Source organism: Myodes glareolus, chromosome 1 (assembly GCF_982192425.1).
Source record: "Myodes glareolus chromosome 1, mMyoGla1.1, whole genome shotgun sequence".
NCBI classification, from domain to species: Eukaryota; Metazoa; Chordata; class Mammalia; order Rodentia; family Cricetidae; genus Myodes; species Myodes glareolus.
Window position 1 is genome coordinate 55,302,951 of NC_142026.1, and position 22,661 is coordinate 55,325,611.

The 22,661-nt window shown below is 49.6% G+C and overlaps 1 protein-coding gene and 1 long non-coding RNA gene across 5 annotated transcripts; one reads left to right on the forward strand and one right to left on the reverse strand.

The window, feature by feature from the left end:
- The first annotated feature begins 792 nt into the window (after nt 1-792).
- Nucleotides 793-16,730, forward strand: Cd22 (CD22 molecule). Of its 4 annotated transcripts, none has more exons than XM_087906550.1 (14): nt 793-895; nt 4,565-4,622; nt 4,824-5,159; nt 6,716-7,015; nt 9,525-9,782; nt 9,929-10,192; nt 11,947-12,204; nt 12,461-12,727; nt 12,808-13,071; nt 14,105-14,201; nt 14,300-14,375; nt 14,819-14,937; nt 15,270-15,354; nt 15,995-16,730. In XM_087906550.1, the coding sequence occupies exons 2-14, from the start codon at nt 4,586-4,588 to the stop codon at nt 16,124-16,126; spliced, it is 2,493 nt and encodes an 830-aa protein (XP_087762676.1). In that variant the 5' UTR covers nt 793-895; nt 4,565-4,585; the 3' UTR covers nt 16,127-16,730. The 4 variants fall into 4 exon arrangements, with proteins under 4 accessions (XP_087762676.1, XP_087762672.1, XP_048294267.3 ...); XM_087906546.1 differs by having other exon boundaries at nt 795-895; nt 4,824-5,201; XM_087906557.1 differs by having other exon boundaries at nt 833-895; nt 4,853-5,201.
- On the reverse strand, nt 15,495-21,819 carry LOC125403114 (uncharacterized). Its single transcript, XR_007232842.3, has 3 exons — nt 21,626-21,819; nt 18,313-18,358; nt 15,495-15,641 (listed from the first exon to the last, which is right to left on the reverse strand). It is a non-coding gene; the product is annotated as an uncharacterized LOC125403114 (long non-coding RNA).
- Between the last annotated feature and the right edge of the window lie 842 nt (nt 21,820-22,661).

A 22,661-nucleotide genomic window follows, 5' to 3' on the forward strand; every position in this document is an offset into this window, starting at 1 on the left:
ACCCACCCCACATACAAACACCACACACAACACACTAATACAAACACACATTCACACACATGCACAAACAATATACACAACACACAAACATAAACAACACACACAACATGCAAGCACACATACAACACATAACACACACATAAACACAACATACGGACACACCTACAACACATAACACACAAACACACACATACAAAAATACACAAGTGCCTATATACCATCTCGAAGAAATAAAAATCAAGCGCCAGGCATGGTGGCACATGTCTTTAATCCCAGCACTTGGGAGGCAGAGGCAGGTGGATCTCTGTAAGTTTGAAGCCAGCCTGGCCTACAGAGTGAGTTCCAGGGCAGCCAGAGCTATGCAGAGAAACCCTGCCTTAAAAGTTTCTAAATAAATAAATAAATAAATAAATAAATAAATAAATGTCAAGCAGAAAAGACTCCCATCCAGCAACTCCTCCTTCCCCAGACCTTTGGTTCTTCCCCAGCTTGTGGAGATGCTACGGCATCCAGGCCCAGGGCCAGAGTCCCCTGTTCCTGCCTTTGATGGGAATGCTAGGCTAGCAATGAGATGGTATCACCAAACTAACACCACCTTCAAGAAGACTTGCTACTTCGCAGTTGGTGAGAGCTCTCAAGAGCAAGCTTTCATAGAAGCTTGGAGGCTCATCAGACCCAGCAGATCCACAAACTAAGACCTGACCGCAGAGTCAAACATCCCTTCCAATTTGTTCTCCGCCATGGCCTCTCTTCCCCACTCCGCCAGTCACGCCAATCACCCATCTGCTGGTCTCAGAGCCACAGAGAGGAAGGGGGTGTGGCCAAGCTTGGGAGACTTCACTTTCTTTTACTCTCAGAGGCTGCTGGGGACCCTGAGGAGCGCACGAGGAGACAGGTAAACACTATTTTAATCTTTTCTCTTGTCAACAAGTAAATATGGAGCAGCCTTTGTGCGCCGGCCATGAAGACCGGTGTTCCTGTTTACCTAATGTACAATAGGCACAGCATCCCTTTAGCCAGGTTTTCTGGGTCCTCTGAGGTAGAAGAAGCTGTTGGATGCCCAGGAGGGAATGGTGGGGCCAGGAAGCCAACCCCCAAGGCTCTCAGTGGGTCTGAACAGAGTGGATCATAGGTCTCAACAGTGTGGTCCTGTTCTAAGTTTCTGGATTTAGTAACTGTTCATGCCCTACGCCACGGTACCCTCCTCATTCATCCAGCCCCCAGGCTCAGGTCCCTGCTTCTGATGCTGAGGTGACCACTGGAAATCCTGTGGGCAGGTCGCTTTGCTCTGGAGCTGCCCGCTTCTTGATCAACTCCAGTTCTCCAGTCAAGCCTTGCTGAGGGTGTAGCTGGAGGCCCTGCCAGGGAGGCGCAGTGGTCCAGCACCTGGGGCCTGATTGTTGCCACAACCCTTGTAGCATCCCGGAGGGTCTCAAAGTGAGTCCCTCAGAGCAGAGCTAACACCCCTGCATAGCTTGTGTGGCAAAGGATTAAGAGACCTGCAGCCTAGGTAGTAAGGGGAACTGCCTGTCTACTCCATGTCTAGTGACATGTGTCACATACAGAGCATGGGAAGTCCCACAGTAAAGCCTCCTGCTGAACTTGGCTTTTCCCAAGGGACCGTGACCTTGAAGATTCCCTGCACATGGAAACCTGCAAGCAGTTCTGCCTCCGATGACCTGCCCCAGCCTCTGGCCCCTTACCTCTCACACACCCAGGTCAAGCCAACACTGCACTGGGGATAGAAGCCAGCTGGCTTTCAGGCAGTGGACGAGCATTCCCCATACCTGCTCCCATCACCCAACAGCCCTCCCCTCCTGTTCCCTGCAGCCTGGGAGGGAAAGGTGCCGAGGCTGTGTGAGGTAGGGTAGGAGGAAGGGACGCAGCTCTGCCCTGACACCGGAGACACACTTGGTTGGCACATCCTGCAAGATCCCTGGGGGCTGACACAGGTCACAGTCACACCAATAGAGTTAAATTTAACCCTATGTAAAGTGCAGGATGGTGGCAGTGGGGGGGCAAACTCATTTCAGAGATAGATAGATAGATAGATAGATAGATAGATAGATAGATAGATAGATAGATAGATAGATAGATAGATAGATAGACAGATAGACAGACAGGTAGGTAGGTAGGTAGATAGGTAGACAGACAGATCAATCGATAGATAGAGAATACTGGGTATCAGTTGTAAATATATAAACCCCTAAATATATAGTTAAGTTCTGTCAGATGAGCACTCCATATTTCTGTTGTTTAGATTTTTTGAGACAGGGTCTGGCTTGGGAGGCCAGATCAGCATCAAACTCATATTCTCAGATCCAGGCTCCTAAGTGTTGGATTTTAGGTGTACACTACCATGGCTGGTCTTTTGTATTATCTCATGACCTTTTCCTTATTTTATTTATTATTTATTTCATGCCTTCTTCCTTATGGCAAACAGTGGATGGCTGGACAACGGGAGGTTCCATGCCCCCCTGCTAACAACTGCCTGGTGCTGTTAGAAAAGGAGTACCTTTGCCCTGTCTCCTATCAGGAGGGCGTCCTTTGAACCATCCTCTGTTTCTAAGACTTTCTAACTGCCTCAAAATGTTCTCCTGATGTCATACTTAAGTATGAGTTTAGTTTTACTTTTTGGGATAGTATGAGGGATTAAACCTAGGGACCACACCTAGACAAGTGGTCCACCAGTGAGCCACTGGGAGATTCTAGGCAGGGGCTCTACCACTGAGCCACACTCCAGCCCCTCACTGGGGGATTCTAAGCAGGGGCTCTACCACTGAGCCACACCCCCAGCCCCTCATTAGGGGATTCTAGGCAGGGGCTCTACCACTGAGCCACACCCCCAGCCCCTCACTAGGGGATTCTAGGCAGGGGCTCTACCACTGAGCCACATTCCCAACCCCTTACTGGGGAATTCTAGGCAGGGGCTCTACCACTGAGTCACACCCCAGCCCCTCACTGGGGGATTCTAGGCTGGGGCTCTACCACTGAGCCATATCCCCAGTCCCTCACTGGAGGATTCTAGGCAGGGGCTTTACCACTGAGCCATGCCCCAGCCCCTCACTGGGGGATTCTAAGCAGGAGCTCTACCCACTGAGCCATACCCCAGCCCCTTACTGGGGGATTCTAGGCAGTGGCTATACCACTGAGCCACACCCCAGCCCCTCACTGGTGGATTCTAGACAGGGGCTCTACTGCTGAACCACATACCCACTTTCCCACTGGAAGATTCCTCTATCACAGTAATAAACCCCCAGCCCTATTTTTACTCTTTGTTTAGAGACAAGGTTTTATTAAGTTAATAAACTGGACTTGAACTTGCTTTGTAGTTAAGCTGGTCTTGGACTTGCAATTGTTTAGCCTTAGCTTCTGGAGCATCTAGAATTCCAGGCCTAAAGCACTTGGTTCAAATTTGGTTTAATGTGATTTCCCCCACCCAAGTCTTTCAAATCTCTCTGTCTTCTATGTAAAATCTTGCACCATTAGCCTGGGCAGATCCTTGTTACCAGGGTCTGGCATTGAATACATACGGCAGTCTGGCACCACAGAGCCTGAGAACATGACGGGGAGTTGTAGTAGTTAGAAAAGCCAGCAAGATGGCTCAGTGGAGAATGTGTTTGCTGCGTAAGCCTGACCGTCTGAGTTGGGTTCCTGGGACCCACTCAAAGGTGGAAGGAACGAGTCAACTCCACAAAATCCTTCACCAAGGTGTCCTCAGATCTCCACACATGCAGAGTAACTTGCACATGCCCCATACATATCATACACACACACACACACACACACACACACACACACACACACACTAATAATATAAAATAAAAGTTAAAAACAAATAAATGGATAGGAGAGGTAGAGAAAAAAGAAAGGAAAGATCTCTGCTTGAAGAAGTATAGTATACCTAGAAAAGGTTTTATGAGCACCCCAAACATCTTCATCATATAACCGGATTTGCCTCCTCAACCCAGGATCAGAAAAAAGGAATCAGAGTTCAGAGGATGGAACAAGCAAAAGCAGCTAGATGGCTCAAAGGCAAATTTGTTGTTGTTGTTGTTCAGACAGGGCCTCAGAATAGAGCCCAGGCTGGCCTCAAACTTGTAGCAATCCTCCTGTGTTGACAGAGGTTTCTGTCCCACCCAGTACCACAGCCGTTCACTTCCAAATAAATACACAGAGGTCTACATTAATTATAAACTGGGTGGCCCATTAGCTCAGGCTTCTTATTAACTCTTATAACTTACATTAGCCCATAATTCTTGTCTGTGTCAGTCATGTGGCTTGGTACTCTTTATCGGTGAGGCATTTTCACCTTGCTTCCTCTTGGTCTGGGTAACGACTGCAGACTGACTTTTTCCTCATCCCAGAATTCTCCTGTTCTCATTGTCCCACCTCTACTTCCTGCCTGGCTACTGGCCAATCAGTGTTTTATTAAAACAATGTAATATAAGTAACAGGGTGCAAGACCATTGTCCCACAGCACTCCTGCCTCAACTTCCTGAATGCTGGGATGATGGTCACACACCAACACACCCAGTTTACAGACTAACTCTTCTATCCTTAGGTGCCACCCAGACGTGACATCATGAATGTCCACTGCCCGTGGCTCCTCCTGATTCTAGGTAAGACCCACACTAGCACCTGGGTTTGGAGAGGTCAGTGGGCAATTTCGAGAGGGAATGGATCTGGGGAACGAGAAGAACTGTTGGGAGGCAATGCTAAGCTCCTCCTCCACTGTGAAGTACCAAGCTTCTCCTCCCCCTACCTCCTATGAAAGTTCTCACACCTCAATAATAGTTTCTGACCAGTGTTGTGTTCTTTAGGACACGTGGCTTTGTTTGCTTCATCACAGAAATGGGAGGTTGAGCATCCCCAAACCCTCTTCGCCTGGGAGGGAGTCTGCATCTGGATTCCTTGCACATACAAAATGCCAGTTAAAGACGCCAACCTGCACATCCTCTTGTATCAGAAATATGAGTTTAACAATGATACCAAGGACTTCACCGGGACTGTCCTCTATAACAACACAGAGATTGGGTCATCCCCTTCTAAGGATGGAAGGGTAACATTCTTGGGAGACAGAAACTCTAACTGTACCCTGGAAATCCTCGAGATGCGCGAGAGTGACCGAGGGCAGCTGGGGTTGAGGATGATATCAGGTACTAACAAGTGGATGGAGCACATTTATCTCAACATTTCCAGTAAGTGCACGCGGGACACTGCACCCAGTGAGTGTATGCGGGGCACAGCACCCAGTGAGTGTATGCGGAACACTGCACCCAGGGAGTGTATGTGGGACACAGCATCCAGTGAGTGTATGAGGGACACAGTACCCAGTGAGTGTATGTGGGACACAGCACCCAGTGAGTGCACGTGGGACACTGTACCCAGTGAGTGTATGTGGGACACAGCACCCAGTGAGTGCACACAGGACACAGCACCCAGTGAGTGTATGCGGGACACTGCACCCAATTCTGGCAGAGGCAAAGAGGGAGGTGAGAGTACTGAGTTGCATGCTCACTGTGAAGTCTCAAACCCTGGGACCAATGGCCGAGCAAGGTGCCTACATAACAGATCTAAGCGACCAGGTTCTCCCAGTGTCTGTCCCCCTCAATCTCTATCAGTCACATCTACAGGGTGTGGCGAGCAAACCCCACCCACTACCCCAACTCTCCAGCCCCCATCTCCCCCTTTCCTTATAAACTCAGGCATTTTAGTTACTCACCTTTTTTTACCTCTGCCCTCTTGGATGCTGCACCTGGTTCCCCTCTGTGCCCCTCTCTCCTCACCTTCCTCTCACCTGGTTCCCCTCTGTGCCCCTCTCTCCTCACCTCCCTCTCACCTGGTTCAGGGTCCTGTCCACTCTGGACTCTCCCAGGTCTCTTTGCCTTTGACTATGCTCTCCCTCTCCTCCACCATACATACCCGGGGGGGGGCAGTCACATCCTTTCCTATGTATTTCTCTTTTTTACTCAAATAGGAGATGTTGATGGCACCGAGATCAATGGCAGCACAAGCATTTGTCCCATTTTTTTTTTTAAAAATATTTCTTTCCAAAGAAGACAGAGGTTTGGATTTTCAAATCTCTTAGCATGTTAGTGATCACATCTAAGGCTTGGTTTCTAGGCTAGATGACAAGAACACAGGGCTCAGACATGGCTGACAACAGCCAGGGGCCTCAACCCTTGGCGGTATCATCAGTCCATACTAGAGCTGCCAGGGTTATGCATCTTGACATCACGTGTGTGGGGTGGGCTAGCCTGGTGGGGGTCTGAACCCTGGGTCTCAGGATCACCCCACTATGGGGAGGTCTGCTTGGCTGACTCCAATAATGAGGCTGCCAAACAAACACAGGCACGGACACCAACGCTTAGCATGCATGCAGAACCAAACCAAAGAAATTCACCCTGGGTGATCCTGAGGTCATTTAGAAAGTAAAACAAAAGGAAGTGAAAAACAGAATAAATATAAAATACAATTTCCTAGCTTGCTTAGTGTCCCCAAGGCCTTTCACAGAGAGGTTGAACTGAATGGGAATAGAATGGCTTTGCAAAGGATTGTTCCAGGTCATATGGGACAGGGCACCTGAAGTCAGGAGTCAAATGCTAAAGTGCACCCTGTTCCCCAGCTTTTAGGATGCTTGAAGCCAGTGGTGGAAGGCTAGTCTGTGCCCTGCTCCCAGCTCCCAGGCCTCCTCTCTTTTTCCTTCTTCCAGAGACACCCTTCTCACCGTCCGTCAAGCTGCCATCAGAAATCAAGGCATCCGAAAGTGCCACTCTAACCTGTACACTGAACTATGTCTGCCCTCGGTACCCCATTCACTTGGAGTGGTCCCTGAAAGACCCCCAAATCAGCTCCGTCAGCAACTTCACCAGCTATTCCGTTAAGAATGTCTACACAGAGAGCAAGCTCACCTTCCAACCAAAATGGACGGACCATGGAAAGAACGTGACGTGCCGAGTCTTGCACCTTACGAATGTGCTCTCTGAGAACACAGTGCGCCTGGACGTTAAACGTGAGTCTCTGTGTGGAAGGACACTATTTTGTCACCTTCTTCCTAAATCCTGTTGCGCCCCACTAAGGTAAGAGGAGTCTGTGTCCGTAGAAGGTTCAGCTGTCAATCACCTGTTTCTGGCGTGGGCACAGGCTCCTCCACTGTCTCCTCTGGCAGTCCTGAGTCTCAAGACACAGATTCGTTTTAGCCTCTGCCTTGACCTAAAAAGTAAAATAATCTAGTTGAGTGTGAAGATATAGGCCTGGAAATGGGTATTCAGGAGGACAAGGCAGGGGACTCTTGAGTTTGAGGATAGCCTGGGCTACATAGTGAGAGACTGTCCCAGAAACCTAAGGGCTGGAGATGTATCCCAGGGGTACAGTGCTTGCCTAGCATGTGCGAGACCCTGGGTCCACCTCCAGGACCACTCAGTCCGTCAGTCAACTCTCAAGCCATAGCACACTTTGAGGATCATCTGGTTAGGTGTCTCTGTTTTCCATACAGGGAAGTTTGCACAGCATTATTTTATGCCCCGTTCATCCATTTAGTCATTTATCTATTCAATGAATATTTACTGTGGAGCCTGGCATGGTGGAACACACTTTTAAATCCAGCCCTCCTGAGGCAGAGGTAGGTGGAGCTCCGTGAGACTGAGGCCAGCCTGATCTAAGTAGTGAACTCTAGGATATGGTTATACCCTATCTCAAGACAAAAACAAAAAAGAAAAACCCATGTGAACTGATTAGGTGCCAGGTCTTGTCTTGGATGCCAGCTTAGGTGGAGAAGAGAACACAGCACTGAACCAGGTTTTGCCTGTGTGGAGTGAGTGTTGCAACAGAATAGACACATAAGAAACCTATTAGTCAATAAATACAGAGCAGAAATGCCAGAAGGAGATGTATATATTAAAAGAAAATGAGGGCTGGGTAGATAATTCAGAGTATTTCAAGCCAACCTAATAAATTCCCTTCGTAATAGTTAAAAAAAAAACATACAAGCCAAAAAACCAAAAACTTAGTACTACATAAATTTTTAAAATATTTTTAACTTTCATTTTTATGTGTATGGGTGTTCTGCCTGCATATATGTACAGACATATTGCATGCGTGGTTTCCCTGGAGGCCAGAAAAGGAAGTTGGACTCCCTGGGACTGGAGTTACAAACAGCTGTGAGCCTCCATGTGGGTGCTGGCAATTGAATCTGAGTCCTCCAGAAGAGCAGCGAATGCTCTTACTGGCTGAGCCATCTCTTGGTTTTTGCTTTTGTTTTTTACTGGAGGGATGGCTCAGGGGTTAAAAGCACTTACTGCTCTTGCAGAGGACCTAAAATTCAATTACTAGTACCCATATCAGACAGCTGACAACTACCTGGCACTCCAGAGCCACAGGCTCTGAAGCCTCTAGCCCCTCCAATGTGAACATACACAAAGAAAACAAATCTTTGTTAAAAAGTTCTGACTTACAAGAATAAGGATTTGAGTTTGATACCCAGAACTCACATTCAAAAGTTGAGTGTAAGCCAGGCATGGTGGCACACACCTTTAATCCCAGCACTGGGGAGGCAGAGGCAGGTGGGTCTCTGAGTTCAAGGCAAACCTGATCTACAGAGTGAGTTCCAGGACAGCCACGGCTACACAGAGAAACCCTGTCTGGAAGAAGAAGAAGAAGAAGAAGAAGAAGAAGAAGAAGAAGGAGAAGGAGAAGGAGAAGGAGAAGGAGAAGGAGAAGGAGAAGGAGAAGGAGAAGGAGAAGGAGAAGGAGAAGGAGAAGGAGAAGGAGAAGGAGAAGGAGAAGGAGAAGAGGAGGAGGAGGAGGAGGAGGAGGAGGAGGAGGAGGAGGAAGAGGAGGAGGAAGAACAACAAAATAAAAATTGAGTGGTGGCATGTACTTGTTGTCTTGGCACTGGGAAGGCAGGTCTGGATGGATCCTTGAATGCGTTAGCCAACCAGTCTAGTCTAATTGATGAGCTCCAGGTCAGTAGGAGACCTTGTCTCAAAAAAAAGTAAAATCAAGATGGGCAGCTCCTGAAGCACAACACCCAAGGTCATCCTCTGACCTCCATATCCACGTGGGAACCCACAAATACCTCCAAAAGTTAAAAAGAAAGCAGGGCGATGGATGGAGACTTCTGTGAAGAAGGTGAAGACCCTGGCTGACAAGACAGAGGGACTAAGGCAGGCAAAGAAGATTCTAAGGAGGGGGAAGAACAAGTGGAAAGGGGCTGAGGTGCAAGCGTGGTGTGCCCAGGGCAGTGTCTGAGGATCAAGCCCCCTTTGGAGGTAAGAGAGGAAGTAGGACACTGGGTCTCCTAGAGCCCAGCAGACAGCTTTGGTGTCACTCTCTGACAGCGCTAGGGGTGGTGGCGGAGACAAGGTGGTAGAGGAGAAAGGGGAGCAGGGAGACGAGCGAGGGGCTGTGACAGTGACCTGGGTGGACAAAGGAACCACACGTGTGCAAGCTGCTGCCACCCAAATGACAAGAGCCACCGAGAATTCCCTGTCCTTCCCCCCACTGCTCCTCTGTTCCCGCAGACATCCCGCAGCTCACGATCGAGGTCAATTCTACAGAGGTCATGGTGGGCGGCTCTGTGAACATGACATGCCAAGTCACCAGCAGCAACCCAGAACACAGTCCGGTGTCCTGGGTCAAGAATGGGGACCCCCTGCAGAACCAGACGCCCACACTAATTCTGAGTGAAGTGACCAAGGACATGAGTGGGAAATACCGCTGCCAGGCTACCAACGACTTGGGCCTAGGACTGTCGGAAGAAGTGGCCCTCACGGTGCTGTGTGAGTTCCCATGAAGCTGGCAAGGGAGGTGGGGAATTAGCAGGATCCTCCAGGGATGATAACGGAGGCACTGGTACCTGCCTGCCTGCCTGCCTGGGTTTGCGGGCTCTGCTCACCTGCCCATTTGCCTCTGTGACTTCTTCTAGTTCCTCCAGAACCTTCCAGGGTTCACATCTACCACCCACCTGCTAAAGAGGAGCAGTCAATTGAGCTGGTTTGTGACTCACTGGCCAGTCCAAGAGCGACAAACTATACCTGGTACCACAATGAAAAAGAAGTGCCTGGAGAGACACAGGAGAAGCTCTTGATCCCTAAAGTCTCCCTGAGGCATGCTGGGACTTACTCTTGCTTGGCAGAGAACCGCCTGGGTCGAGGACAGACGAAAGAGAAAGCTGAACTGGATGTCCAGTGTGAGCAGCCAACTGACTTCTGGTTCTTGGAGGAAAGAACGAAATAGAGAAGGAAGGAAAACATTGTGTAGGGGCTGTGGGGGTGCAGGAGGTGTGGGTGTATAGGATGTGTGGGTGGTACATGAGGTATGGGGTGCAGGAGGTGTGGGGGTGCAGGAGGTATGGAGGTGTAGGAGGTGTGGGGGTATAGGAGTTGTGGGGGTGCAGGAGGCATGGGGATGTAGAAGGTGTGGGGGTGTAGGAGTTGTAGGGGTGCAGGAGGTGTGGGGGTGCAGTATGTATGGGGTGCAAGAGATGTGGGGGTGTAGGGGCTGTAGGGGTGCAGGAGGTATGGGTTGCAGGAGGTATGGGGTGCAGGAGGTGTGGGGTATAGGAAGTGTGAAGTGCAGGAGGTGTGGGGGTACAGGAGGTATGGGAGTGTAGAGGTTATGAGGGTGCAGGGCGTGTGGGGGTGTAGGCGGCATGGGGGTGCAGGAGGTGTGGGGTGCAGGAGGTGTGGGGGTGTAAGGGTTGTGGGGGTGTAAGGGAAGACAAACAGAAAACCAGGGAACTGGGGGTTACAGTTGCGTTCTAGATATGTAGACCAGAGCCTTGACTTGTGGTAGTTACTTAGTAGATGTTTGTTGAATGAAAGAATGAATGTCACCAGCCTGGTGGCCCAAATCTGTCATCCTAACTCCTGAGGAAGCTAAGGCAGAAGAATCACAAACTTGAGAACTGTCTGGGCTCCAGAGTGAGTTCAAGGTCAGCGTAGGCCATTTAGCAAGACTGTCTCAAAAGTAGAAAGGACCCATGATGCAGTTCAATGACGGAATACTTTCATACAACATACTTGGAAGAGACTGGCAGCATGGCTCAGCAACCAAACACTAGTCTAGAATCCCCCAGTAAGGACTGGGGCATGGCTCAATGAGTGGTAGAACCCCTGCCTAGAATCCCCCAGTGAGGGGCAGGGAGCATGGCTCAGTGGTAGAGCTCCTGCCTAGAATCCCCTAGGAAGGCGCTGGTGGAGTGGTTCTGCTGGCTAGAATCCCCTTGTGAGAGCCTGGGGGTGTGACTCAGTAGGTGGAATGCTTAGACATGAAGGCGGAGCATCATAAACTCAAGGTCATCTTGGCTATGTAACAAGTTCGAGGCCCACCTGGGCTAATGCTGGGGGCCTCACAGGGACATGGAGACAGAGCATCAATGGCAGCAGGAGAGGCCCTGAAGAAATACTGAAAGATTTGAGAGCCAGAGGGAGTGCTGATCTATCCCGCCATGGTTTGGCATTCCTTAGGAAGAGCTTGGTGGTGCCCCACTCAACAGATGGGTAGATGGAGGCCCGCAGCCCACAGTCACACAGCTTTAAACAGCATGGGCTCCAGCCCTGTACCTCACAGCTGCAAGAGGGATGCAGGAGGGGTTTGCGAAGGCTTTAATGAAAACCAGCCTTGCAAATGGCTCAGGGTGGCGCATGCCCAACCATTTCAGCTATGCAGGAGGCTAAGGAGGGATGATCACAGTTCAAGACTGGCCTGTGCAAATACACAAGATCCCAGCTCAAAAAAAAAATAGAGTAGGGTGAGCAACATGGTTCAGTGGCAGAGCTCTTGCTTAGCCTGCATAAGGCCACGAGTTTGTTCTCTGGCCTGGGAGCAATGTGGTTCAGTGGCAGAGCTCTTGCCTAGCTTGTCCAAGGCCACGAGTTTGTTCTCTAGCACTGCAAAGGGGAACAACAGGGCCCATGCTTTCTCACCTCTCCACTCTCCTAGATGCCCCCAAGGAGGTAACCACAGTTATTCAAAACCCTACACGAATTCGGGAAGGAGACAGCGTGACCGTGGCCTGTCACTACAACTCTAGCAATCCTAAAGTCACCTCCTATAAGTGGAAGCCTCCAGGTTCTGGGGATGAGATCACACCTGGAATGCTGAGGATTCAGAACGTTGCATGGAACCCCGAGCCCATCAGCTGCGCTGCCTGTAACGAGTGGTGTTCGTGGGCCTCCCCCGTCAGCCTGAATGTCCACTGTGAGTAACAGGGCAAGGGGTGACCAGGAGGTGGCCACACTGAGACATGGGGAAGGAAGGGTAAGGGGTTGGGAACCTGGACTACAGGTCGGGAGAGAGGATTGACGTAGGACTCATAGGACAGAAAATCCTGATCCTTGGGAACAGGAACACTAAACAACGGGATAGGAAGTCCTAATCAAAGGCATAGGATATTTTGGGGAGACATCAAGAAGATTAGGGAATCAAAACATCACCTGAGGCTGTGGCCCTGCAGATGCCCCCAGAGATGTGAGGGTCCGGAAAGTGAACCCCCAGTCACCAGAGATCCGTGCTGGGGAGCCCGTCCTCCTCCGATGTGAATTCTCCGGGAGCCACCCGGCAGAGGTTCGCTTCTTCTGGAAGAAGAACGGGAATCTTGTGCAGGAAGGGAGAGACCTGAGCTTCAGCCCCGTCTCCCCAGAGGATTCTGGAAGTTACCATTGCTTAGTCAACAACTCCATCGGAGATACCCCGTCGCAGACCTGGTACCTCCACGTGCTGTGTGAGTGGCTGGAACTGGGGACCACATGATGAAGATGAGGTGACCAGAAGTCCTGGCCTGACTCGGTTTCCCCTTCACAGATGCCCCTCGGAGGCTGCGTGTGTCTATTAGCCCCGGGGACAGCATAATGGAAGGGAAACAGGCCACTTTGTCCTGCGAGAGTGATGCTGACCCACCTGTCTCGCAGTACGTCTGGTTTGATTCCAGTAACCGAGACCTCCACTTCTCGGGCCAGAAGCTGAGGCTGGAACCGCTGAAGGTCCAACACACAGGCTCTTACCGCTGCCAAGGGAGCAACAGGCTGGGCAAGGACGTGTCACCGCCCAGTACCCTCACTGTCTACTGTAAGTTCCCATCTTCTCTTAGTTCCCTTCTCTGTCCTGGAGGTTACCGCCCTCTTCCCCCACCCCTCCTGTGTCCAGCTCAGCCCAGGCACACCCTGCGACCAACCAGTAGCTCCTGGTTGGAAGGTCACCCTGTCCTGCTCCACAGGGCTGGCTTCCTTCTTCCCTCAAGAGGCCTGCCTTTCAGAAGCTCTGGGCGCTCCTTGTCTCTCTGTTGCCTTCCTTTGCTTCTTCCCTCTCTATATGTATCTCCCCCTTGATGACTAAGATCCTCATTTATCTTTTGATATTTTAGTGTTTTAAACAAGATAATACAAGTGCATGGTTTTTAAAAACGGTTTCAAGAACAAAGAGGAAACTGAACCCAGATGCTTGAGAGACTGAAGTAGGGCTATCACCAGAACTACAGGGCTAACCTGGGTTATGTAGAAAACTGCCTCAAAAACAAAACAACCCAGTCTCTGTCCTCTAGGAAACCTGCCCATGCTCTTTCTGTTTGTTTGAGATTGGGGTCTTGCTATGCACCCCAGGTTGGTCTTGAACTTCAGGCAATCCCCCTGCCTCAGCCTCCTGGGTGTTGGGATTACAGAGATGAGTCACCATGCCTGGTTTGTGCTCTGCCTCTTTTAAATGACTTTAGCCCATCCCATCTCTCTAGCACCCTCTTCAGGTAGAGAACTGCTGAGCCTCTTGCTCTGGACAGGCCTGCAAGGAGTGTGGGACAGTCTTCTGGGGAGCTGGGTCTGCTTGGGTGCACTTGAAGTTCTGACTGTCTGATCAAACTTCTCTCGGGCAAGGGTCACAGGCTTTGTTTGTGACCTGTCTGGAAAATAGCTCTTACTGGGACAAAGAATTGGCCCTTCTCTCCTATCAGGAGTGAGGAGGCAGAGACCACATCTTGATCCTCCTCCGCAACACTCTACCATAGAACTGCAGACAAGAAGGAGCAGGCTTTGTGAAGGGAGACGGGAGAATGCTCTGTCCGTCACCATCTTTACAAGGCAGAGTGAGCTGTTATCTCTTTCTTCACCAGATAGCCCAGAGACCATCGGCAAGCGGGTTGCCTTGGGACTAGGGTTCTGCCTCGCTGTCTGTATCCTGGCTATCTGGGGGATGAAACTTCAGAAAAAGTGAGCTGCCGCTGTCCCTCCTCCCTCCGCCTCCCCCTCCCTCAGCCCTTAGCCTGCTGGGTCATCCCCACCCACCCTCACACATCCTTGATCCTTAGATGGAAACATACTCAGAGCCAGCAGGGGCTTCAGGAAAATTCCAGTGGCCAGAGCTTTTTTGTAAGGAATAAAAAGGTAAGATGGGAAGATGGAGCCTGGTGGTGGCGGTGGGGCACACCTTTAATCCCAGCACTCGGGAGGCAGAGGCAGGTGAATCTTTGTGAGTTCAAAGCCAGCCTGGTCTACAGAGCGAGTTCCAGGACCATCAGGGCTACACAGGGAAACCCTGTCTCAAAAGCAGAAGTTAAGACGGGAGGAAGGTGAGCCCAGAGTAGCCCTTGAAGACAAGAGGTGAGGAAAGGGTGCGAGTGCTCCGAGGATACGTGGGCAACCGAGATCTCAGCGATCAAGAGGATAAGGCATGGGAAGGGCCAATTTGAGGTCAGCTTGGGTTACACTTCGTAAGATCCTGTTGGAAACAAACAAACCACAAACCTCCAGGACGTTATTGGGGGTCAAAGGCCAGGAGAAAGAAATGAACGGGAGAGAGGGTGACAGCAGCAACCTGTGTCTTCCAGGCTAGAAGGACCCCTCTCTCAGAAGGCCCCCAGTCCCAGGGTTGCCACAACCCAATGATGGATGACAGTGTTAGCTATGCCATCTTGCGCTTTCCGGAGGCTGACACACCTAGAGCTGGGTATGGAGGACACTGGAGTTTGGTACCTGCGACTCAGGGGGAGCGTGGGAGGAAAACCTTGCTTCCCCGCCTGCCCTCTTTGTGCTAAGCCCATGCCAGTCACCACCATACACTCACTGCATCATTCTTGCTCCGTGACAATGGGACCTGTTTCCTTAGATCAGCAGCGGGTGTCCCGAGCCCGGCTGCATGATGCATTCACAGGATGCATTTTCATAGCTGCTGCTGTGGTACTGTGCACACAAGAGACAAGGTGTCCCCCCCCCAAGGGTTGAAGTCGGGGTGCTGCGGCTAGGGAGAGCTCACGTGTAGCCCTCTTCTTTCTCTTTCAGTGATGCAGGGACCTCAGCAACACAGGGTCCTTCTCCAAACAACAATGACACAGTCACTTACTCAGTGATACAGAAACGTCACGTGGTAAGGGGGCAGAGCTACGGAGAGCTGGGGCACCTGGGGCCTTGATGAAGAGCCCCTCGGGGAACACACTTGGCAGACAGTGAAGTTGGAAGGGTGGCTGTCTTCAGTTCATTGTCCATTGCGACACTTGAATACTCCTGGTCGTTTATAAAGGAATGAGGTTTATTTTGGCTTGTGGTTGGTTCTGGAAATCCAACATCAAAGAGCTGGATCTGTTCGTGGCAGAGTCCTGAGGTGACACAAAACTTTCATGACCAGGGGGCATATGTCGGAGAGAACCCAACTTTCTAAAAAAAAAAAAAAATTTACATTAACTTTCTAAAAAAAAAAAAAAGAAAATCTCTACATTGATTATCTATTTATCCATCAATCTAATCGCCTCCTACAGATCCCACAATCTGTGCATTTCTGACTCACAAAACTCAGGGGACACACATCCAGACCACAGCAGTTCAGGCAGAGAGCTGGGTTGGGAGTCAAGACAGGTGTCTAAGGGGCAGAGCATAGCCAATTATAGACAAGATGACCCCATCTGGACATTTGGGCCCCATGCAGTGGGGAACCGATGAGAGAAGGCGTCGGAAGAGAATGGACAGAGGCTGGTCACGTGAGTCCTGGCTTCCCTTCATCTGTTTTGCAGGGTGACTATGAGAATGTGACTCCAAGCTGCCCTGAGGATGATAGCATCCACTACTCAGAGTTGGTTCAGTTTGGGGCTGGGAAGCGGTCTGAGGCAAAGGAAGATGTAGAATATGTGACCCTCAAGCACTGATGTTGGAAGTAGCTGCAGTAGAAGGTTCTGGAGCTCAAGGAAGACCTATAACTTCATTGTCCGCTGCGGCTCAGCTGCTAAGTCACCCATAACTTCCAAGGCAGCTCCCTGGGCACACACATGGGTGTGCAGGCCCGCACAATCATTTAAAAACCTTGGGTCTGGCCAGACCCAGCCAGCCTTCTCCGCACCGATGATGCTCAGCCCACATGTACAATGTCGGCTTCTCCAAGCTCAGCCATCTGCCACCATCCGCTTCATCTTGAGCCTCACTTCAACTAGATGTGTTCCTGCTGTGATCATCTGGGATTTTCACCGACATTTCTTCTTCTCTGTCCCCTGGATACTCCACCCCCACTCACTAATCTTATTACTCAGTTTCTGGCCCTGGAAAGAAATCCCCAGGAAAGGTAGAACTAAGGGAGCGAGAGACACTGTCCTCAGCTGGCTTTTCTCCTACAAATATGTCTCCCAGTAAGTCAGGCCTTCCGTGGAGATAGTGCCTTCCCTCTGGGGTCTTGGGCACTGACTAGGCAGGATGACATGGACCTATGTATAATCCACTAAGTGCTTCATAATAAAAATAGAGCAGATGTCACATGAACTCTTTCCCACTGGTGACTGGTGTAATTATACTGGAAACCTGTGGTGGGAATGGCTTTTTGGAACTTGGAGGGAGGGGAAGAGGCCATGGTCAGTGGTAGAGCCCCTGCCTAGAATTCCACAGTGAGGGGTTGGGGTGTGGCTCAGTGGTAGAGCTCTTGCCTAGAATCCTACAGTGAGGCACTGGGGTGCGGCTCAGCGGTAGAACCCCTGCCTAGAATCCCCCAGTGAGGGGCTGGGGGCGTGGTTCAGTGATAGAGTCCCTGTCTAGAATCCCCCAGTGAGGGGCTGGGGTGTGGCTCAGTGGTAGAGCTCCTACCTAGAATCCCACAGTGAAGGACTGGGGTGAGGCTCTAGGATATTTGCCTGGAACTCATGAAGCCCTAAGTTCAATACCAACACTGCATGGAAATGGTACCTCTATTTGATCATGAGATTACCCTGAGCCTCTTTCCCTCCCTCTTTTTTTTTTTTTTTTTTTTTTTTTTGTAGAATACTGACTGCCAGGCAGGTACTTTGTGCCTGCAAGCTGCCCGCTGCCCCTGGGAGTAGCTGCTGCACTTCCCCCTCCCTTCCTTCCTGAGCCACATTCTTCACTGTGGACCAAGATCCTCGCTGCCAGTTACTACCCCTTAGCCTTTTTCTATTCTGACACAGCCTAACTAAATTATGTTTTTGTTTCCACAAAAAGTGTGGTTTTTGTTCATTCAGATCCAATGGGTTATAAATATTTGCCATCATTATAGGGGTTGGTTACAAACTATCATTGGTTAGGGTAAGAAAAAAACTGCTAGTCTCAGATGTTTCTTGTTGGTATAGGTTTTTATGTAGCATTATTTCTGTTACAGTATATGTATGTTTCTATTCTTGTTTAAAGTACTATATGCATACAATATTCTAGACTACTAAAGAAAACCACAAAAGGGACTTTGATAAAAGTTTTCATGTTGTCTAAAAAAAAAAAGACAGTAAACTAAAATAATAAAGAAAAGAGAAAAAAAAGTTGTCTAAAGTAAAAATGTCTGACTGAAGCAGAGTGGCAGTGATAGGAACTGAGGAATAGAGTAAGTTGTAAAAGGTCAGAGGAGGGGTGAGATTTGAGCATGTTATGTTAATTCTAGTTGCTTTTCTTCATTAAAAAAGAAAACAAAGCTAATTCACTACAAAATGTTTGTGTTGGGAATGTGATCATACTCTTTAAAGGAGAGAGGGGGATAGACCACTGCCTGCCGCACCCCTGTACCCTGTCTTTCCTTCTCCAGGCGACTTGGAGGAGTTCTTTTCTATGCCACCACCCCACTCCCAGGCACCCCAGGATGAGAGGCCCTGGAGGGCAGAAGGGGAGGAGTGGAGGAGCCCCCCACATATGCACACATTCTCAGAGGGAGGAGCTGCCAGCTGGAGCTAACTCCACGATCCTTCCATATTCCACTTTAGGCCAACCTGATGCTGAGGGCAGGCAGCAGCTAGTCCATTGGTCCTTTGCCATTAGCAACCTTTATAATTAAAAATTACAAAATCCTAAGTTTTCTAAAAAGCCTGCAAGGCTAGTTGACCTGTTGGAGTCTGTCCTTTTTACTCACCAGACCACATGGGATGATTGTTTCCAACGGCTCCAGGTCTTCTTCACTATTGAGGAGAGGGACTGGATTAGAACAGAGGCTTGGAAATTGGTTCCAGGCCCAGAAAAAAGACCAGCCACTAATGTAGACCTTATAAATGTTGGGGTTCCTGTGACATGACCCAGTTGGGATTTCAACACAGAGAAAGGTAGGGAGAGACTGAAAGTCTACCACCAGACTCTACTTGGGGGCTTTCTGGGCTGCTGCGAGGTAGCCCTCAAATTTGTCCAAAGTTAGTCAGGTATGCCAGGGGCCTGAGGAAACACCAGCAGCATTCTTAGAGACCTATAAACCCTTGCATCCGGAAGTACCAGAGAATTGGTCTACAGCCAGCCTGACTTCTGTCTTTCAGCCAGCACCAGACATCCGCTGTAAGATGCAGAGACTGGAAGGTTTTAAGGGTAAGAGGTTGGCGGAACTCACTGTGGTTGCAGAGCTGGTATCACTGATAGGGAGATCCCAGAAGACAGACAGATACAGGGGCTCACCAAAGTCCTTGTAGCTGCGTCAGGCAGCCTAGAGGTTAAAAGACAGGCATTGGCCTTTGGAGACTCACTAGGTAAAGAGAAAGGCCTCAAGCAGGAACTGTGCAAGAGGCCCAGTCTGCAAAAAGACCAATGTGCCTGCTGTAAAAAGTCGGGTCACTGAAAAAATAAATGCCCTAAATGACAGGGTTCAAAAACAAAGGCATTAATTGGAAAAAAAAAGATTAAAGGGGAGCCTCTCCCTGAGTCTTGAGTAACCCTAAAGTTGGAGAGGAAGCCCATAGATTGTCTACTGGAAACAGGAACACAACACTTCATTCTAAAGCAAACCCTAGGCAAAATGCCACCAAAATGATCCTGGGTGCAAGGGGCTCCAGAGATGAACCAGCACTCGTGGACAACTCAAAGACAGTGGACATAAAATGGGGCCGAGTAACCCACTCTTTTATGGTCACATCCCTGAGTGCCCATACTGTGGAGGCCTGAAATTATGATCCTATTTCCACATTGACCAAAGGTCAAAGAGTTGGGGTTTAGCTCTAGTTCCTTCCAGGTTACTGTGCTTCTACCTCAAACAAAGGGCCCACCTAGGTGTTGCTCACAGAGTTCTGCTCTGCAGGTGATTGTCTACAGGTGTGGTAATTGCCGGACCTTGTGCTCCAGGAATAGAGAAGTAGATCTGTTCCCACCTCAAACAAAAGTCTAAGGACTCAAATAAGTTCCAGTTCCCTTTATGAAAATAATTTGGGATTCCACCCAGGGAGTGGTTTGCCTACAAAGTGTTTTACTCTAGGGCGTGAGCGTGACTTGGTGACTTGTTTTGTGCTAGTAACAGACTTGCAATTGGTATGTTCATTTCCTTGTGCCATGTTAATGCAGTCTTTTGTCTTACTCCTAACTTTTGGGGTCAAGGGTGTTTTAAGCACCCTTGGAAATGAAACCCGGGTGAATTTTCGGCACTCACTGGAACTCCCTCCCGATACTATCCTAAATGCTTCTCTGCTTTATTTTCATTCACTTCTTCACAGTCTTTGCTATCTTTCTAATCCCCACACCTTTACCCTGGTGAGAGGTGTTTTTGTCATGGCTGGTTCCCAACACCATACCTACTGTTTGGAAGAGTCTTATTAACTAAGATGAGGGCCTACAACCATTTAGATCAGATTGGAGTATCAGCGATTGATCAAAGGAAGAGCACTACACATGCTCACCATGCCAGTTAAAGGGACCATCCTGAGGGTCTCCAGACCCAGCAACCACCGAGAGGTCAGGGAATTCCTGGGTTCTGCTGGGTTCTGTAGGCTCTGGATGGATCCCTGGGTTTGTTGAATTAGCTCAGCCTCTATATGAGGCCACGAGGAGGGGAAAGACTCCCCTTGTTTGGGCCCCACAAATGGAAAAGGCCTTCAGTGAAATTAAGGCAGCTCTACCAAATACACCTGCTCTGCCACTACCAGATCTACCAGATGTCACCAAGCCCTTCCACGCCTTTGTGGATGAAAAGAAGGGAACGGCCAAAGGGGTATTGGTGCAAGCCATAAAAATGGCCAGCAGCCTTCTTGTCCAAAAAGCTGGATCCAGGGGCTACTGGTTGGCCTCCTTGTTTCTGCATAATCACAGCAACAGCTTTCTAGTTAAAGACCCAGACAAACTAACTTTGGGGCAAGCTCTTAAAGTGGCCACCCCCATGCTATCGAGGGAGTCCTCAGACATCCTCTTGAGAGATGGCTTCCTAACACTCGGCTAACTCCTGATCAGGCTTGGCTCTTAGCCCACCCAGGATCAATACACCTACAGCAGTGCCTTCGAACCTGCCACCCTGCTCCCAGACCTGGACCTGGATCAGCCTCTCCACGATTATCTGGACATCCTCAGCCATCTCCACGGGATCAGACCGACTTCAAGGATGTCCCTTTGTCAAGGGCTGAGGTAGCATTGTATACAGATGGCAGTAGCTTCATCAACACGGTATCAGTTTGCAAGGGCAGCCAGGGTTACAACTGAGAAAGAAGTCATCTGGATAGAGGCCCCACCTCCTGGGACATCAGCCCAGAGGGCCAAGCTGATAGCTCTAAGAAAGGCACTGCAGTTGGAAAAGGGGAAGGGACTTAATGTCTGTACCAACAGCAAGTATACGTTTGCCACACTACATGTCCATGGTGTCGTCTACAGGGAGAGGGGACAGTCGACTACAGAAGATTATTAAAAACAAACAGGAGATTTTTGAAGGCTTACAGGCTAGATGGCTGCCCCAAGAGATAGCTGTCATCCATTACCCTGGGCACCAGAAAAAAAAAGACTCAATCTCAAGGGTAAACAGTTGGACAGACAAGGCAGCAAAGGAGGCTGCCCTCCAGACAGCAGCCATCCTGCTGGCCACACCAAAGATGGTGACACCCACATTGTCAGAATTTCCAGCCTACACTGACCAAGAACTCAAAAAAAAAAAATCCATTCATGCACAAAAACTTACAAGGAAGAAGGATGGCTCAGGACCCCAGATAAACAGATCATGCTCCTATAAGACTTTAACACTCAACTAGTTTGATAAATACACCAAAGCACTCACTTGGGAAAAAGGAAAACCACAGGACCTCTTGTGAAGAGCACATCTTAAGGTCTTTGACCTTAAGGCCAAAACAGCGGAAGCTGTAGGCCAATGTCCCACAAACTGTCTCGTCAATGCAAAAAGTGGAGTCAGAAAAACTTGGTGCCAACTGGGAGACTGACTTCACAGAGGTAAAGCCAGGCTTGTATGATTAAAAGTGTTTGCTAGTTTTTATACATACCTGTTCAGGATGAACTGAGACTTTCTCAACTAAGCACAAGACACTGCCATGATGATCAAGAAGCTACTGGAAGAAATTATCCCGATCTCGAGGTGTGGCCTCCCTGTGCTCTTGGGCTCAGATAACGGACCTTAACAAAATTAGCCCCTGATACTGGCAATGACTGGGTGTCTCTCTTCCCCTTTGCTCTCTACAGGGTTCACAATTCTCCTTATAATGCAGGCCTGGCCCCGTTTGAGGTCATGTATGTCAAGCCACCGCCCTTTCTGCCTAATCTTAGGGCAGAATTACTGACTAAATTTAATGACCAAAGATTTCTTTCCTCCCTACAAGTTCTGTCCCAGGTGCGGAAACAACTCTGGCCTCAGCTGTGTGCAGTCGGTGAGAAGACACCGGCCCTTGTGCCCATAGGTTCTGGTCAGGGGACCTGGTGATCATCACAGATCTCTATGGTCCTGCTGACAGTTGTGAGACAGCAGTACAAGCCTGCAGATCCATATAGCATCTCCAGGATTCGGGACGACCTCAAGGGGGGAAAGAAAAGAGTGGAAGGAGGGGGCAGCAGAGCAGAGTCCTGGCAGAGACCAGACCTTAGTTTCACTTCACTAAAATGGGACAGAGCTGAGCAAGCAGGTCTCATAAAAACTGCAACTTATGGGTGACCCTCAGCAAACACCCCCAAAGCCCCTCTGCTAGCTCAGCAGACACTCCCCAGACTTCTGCAGGCTAAAGATAGCTTTCCCTACCCTGCCGTCGGAAGGTCCCTAACCACTAGGACCTTCCACCAATCAGCCCCCATACTAATCTTTCCTCTACCAATCAGCCCAAGATTAATCCCTCCTCTCTGAAATTCCCCTAACTCCACTTAAAAGGAGCTTATGACCTTCTTTGGGGGTCGGTCGCCAATTGCCAGCCCAATGTTGGAATCAATAAAGCACTCTTGGTATTGCAAACGTGAATGTTGGTGTTCTTTGGAGGCTTCTCTCAGACCCTAACAAAAACCAACAAACATTACCACCACCTCAGTTTCTCCAAG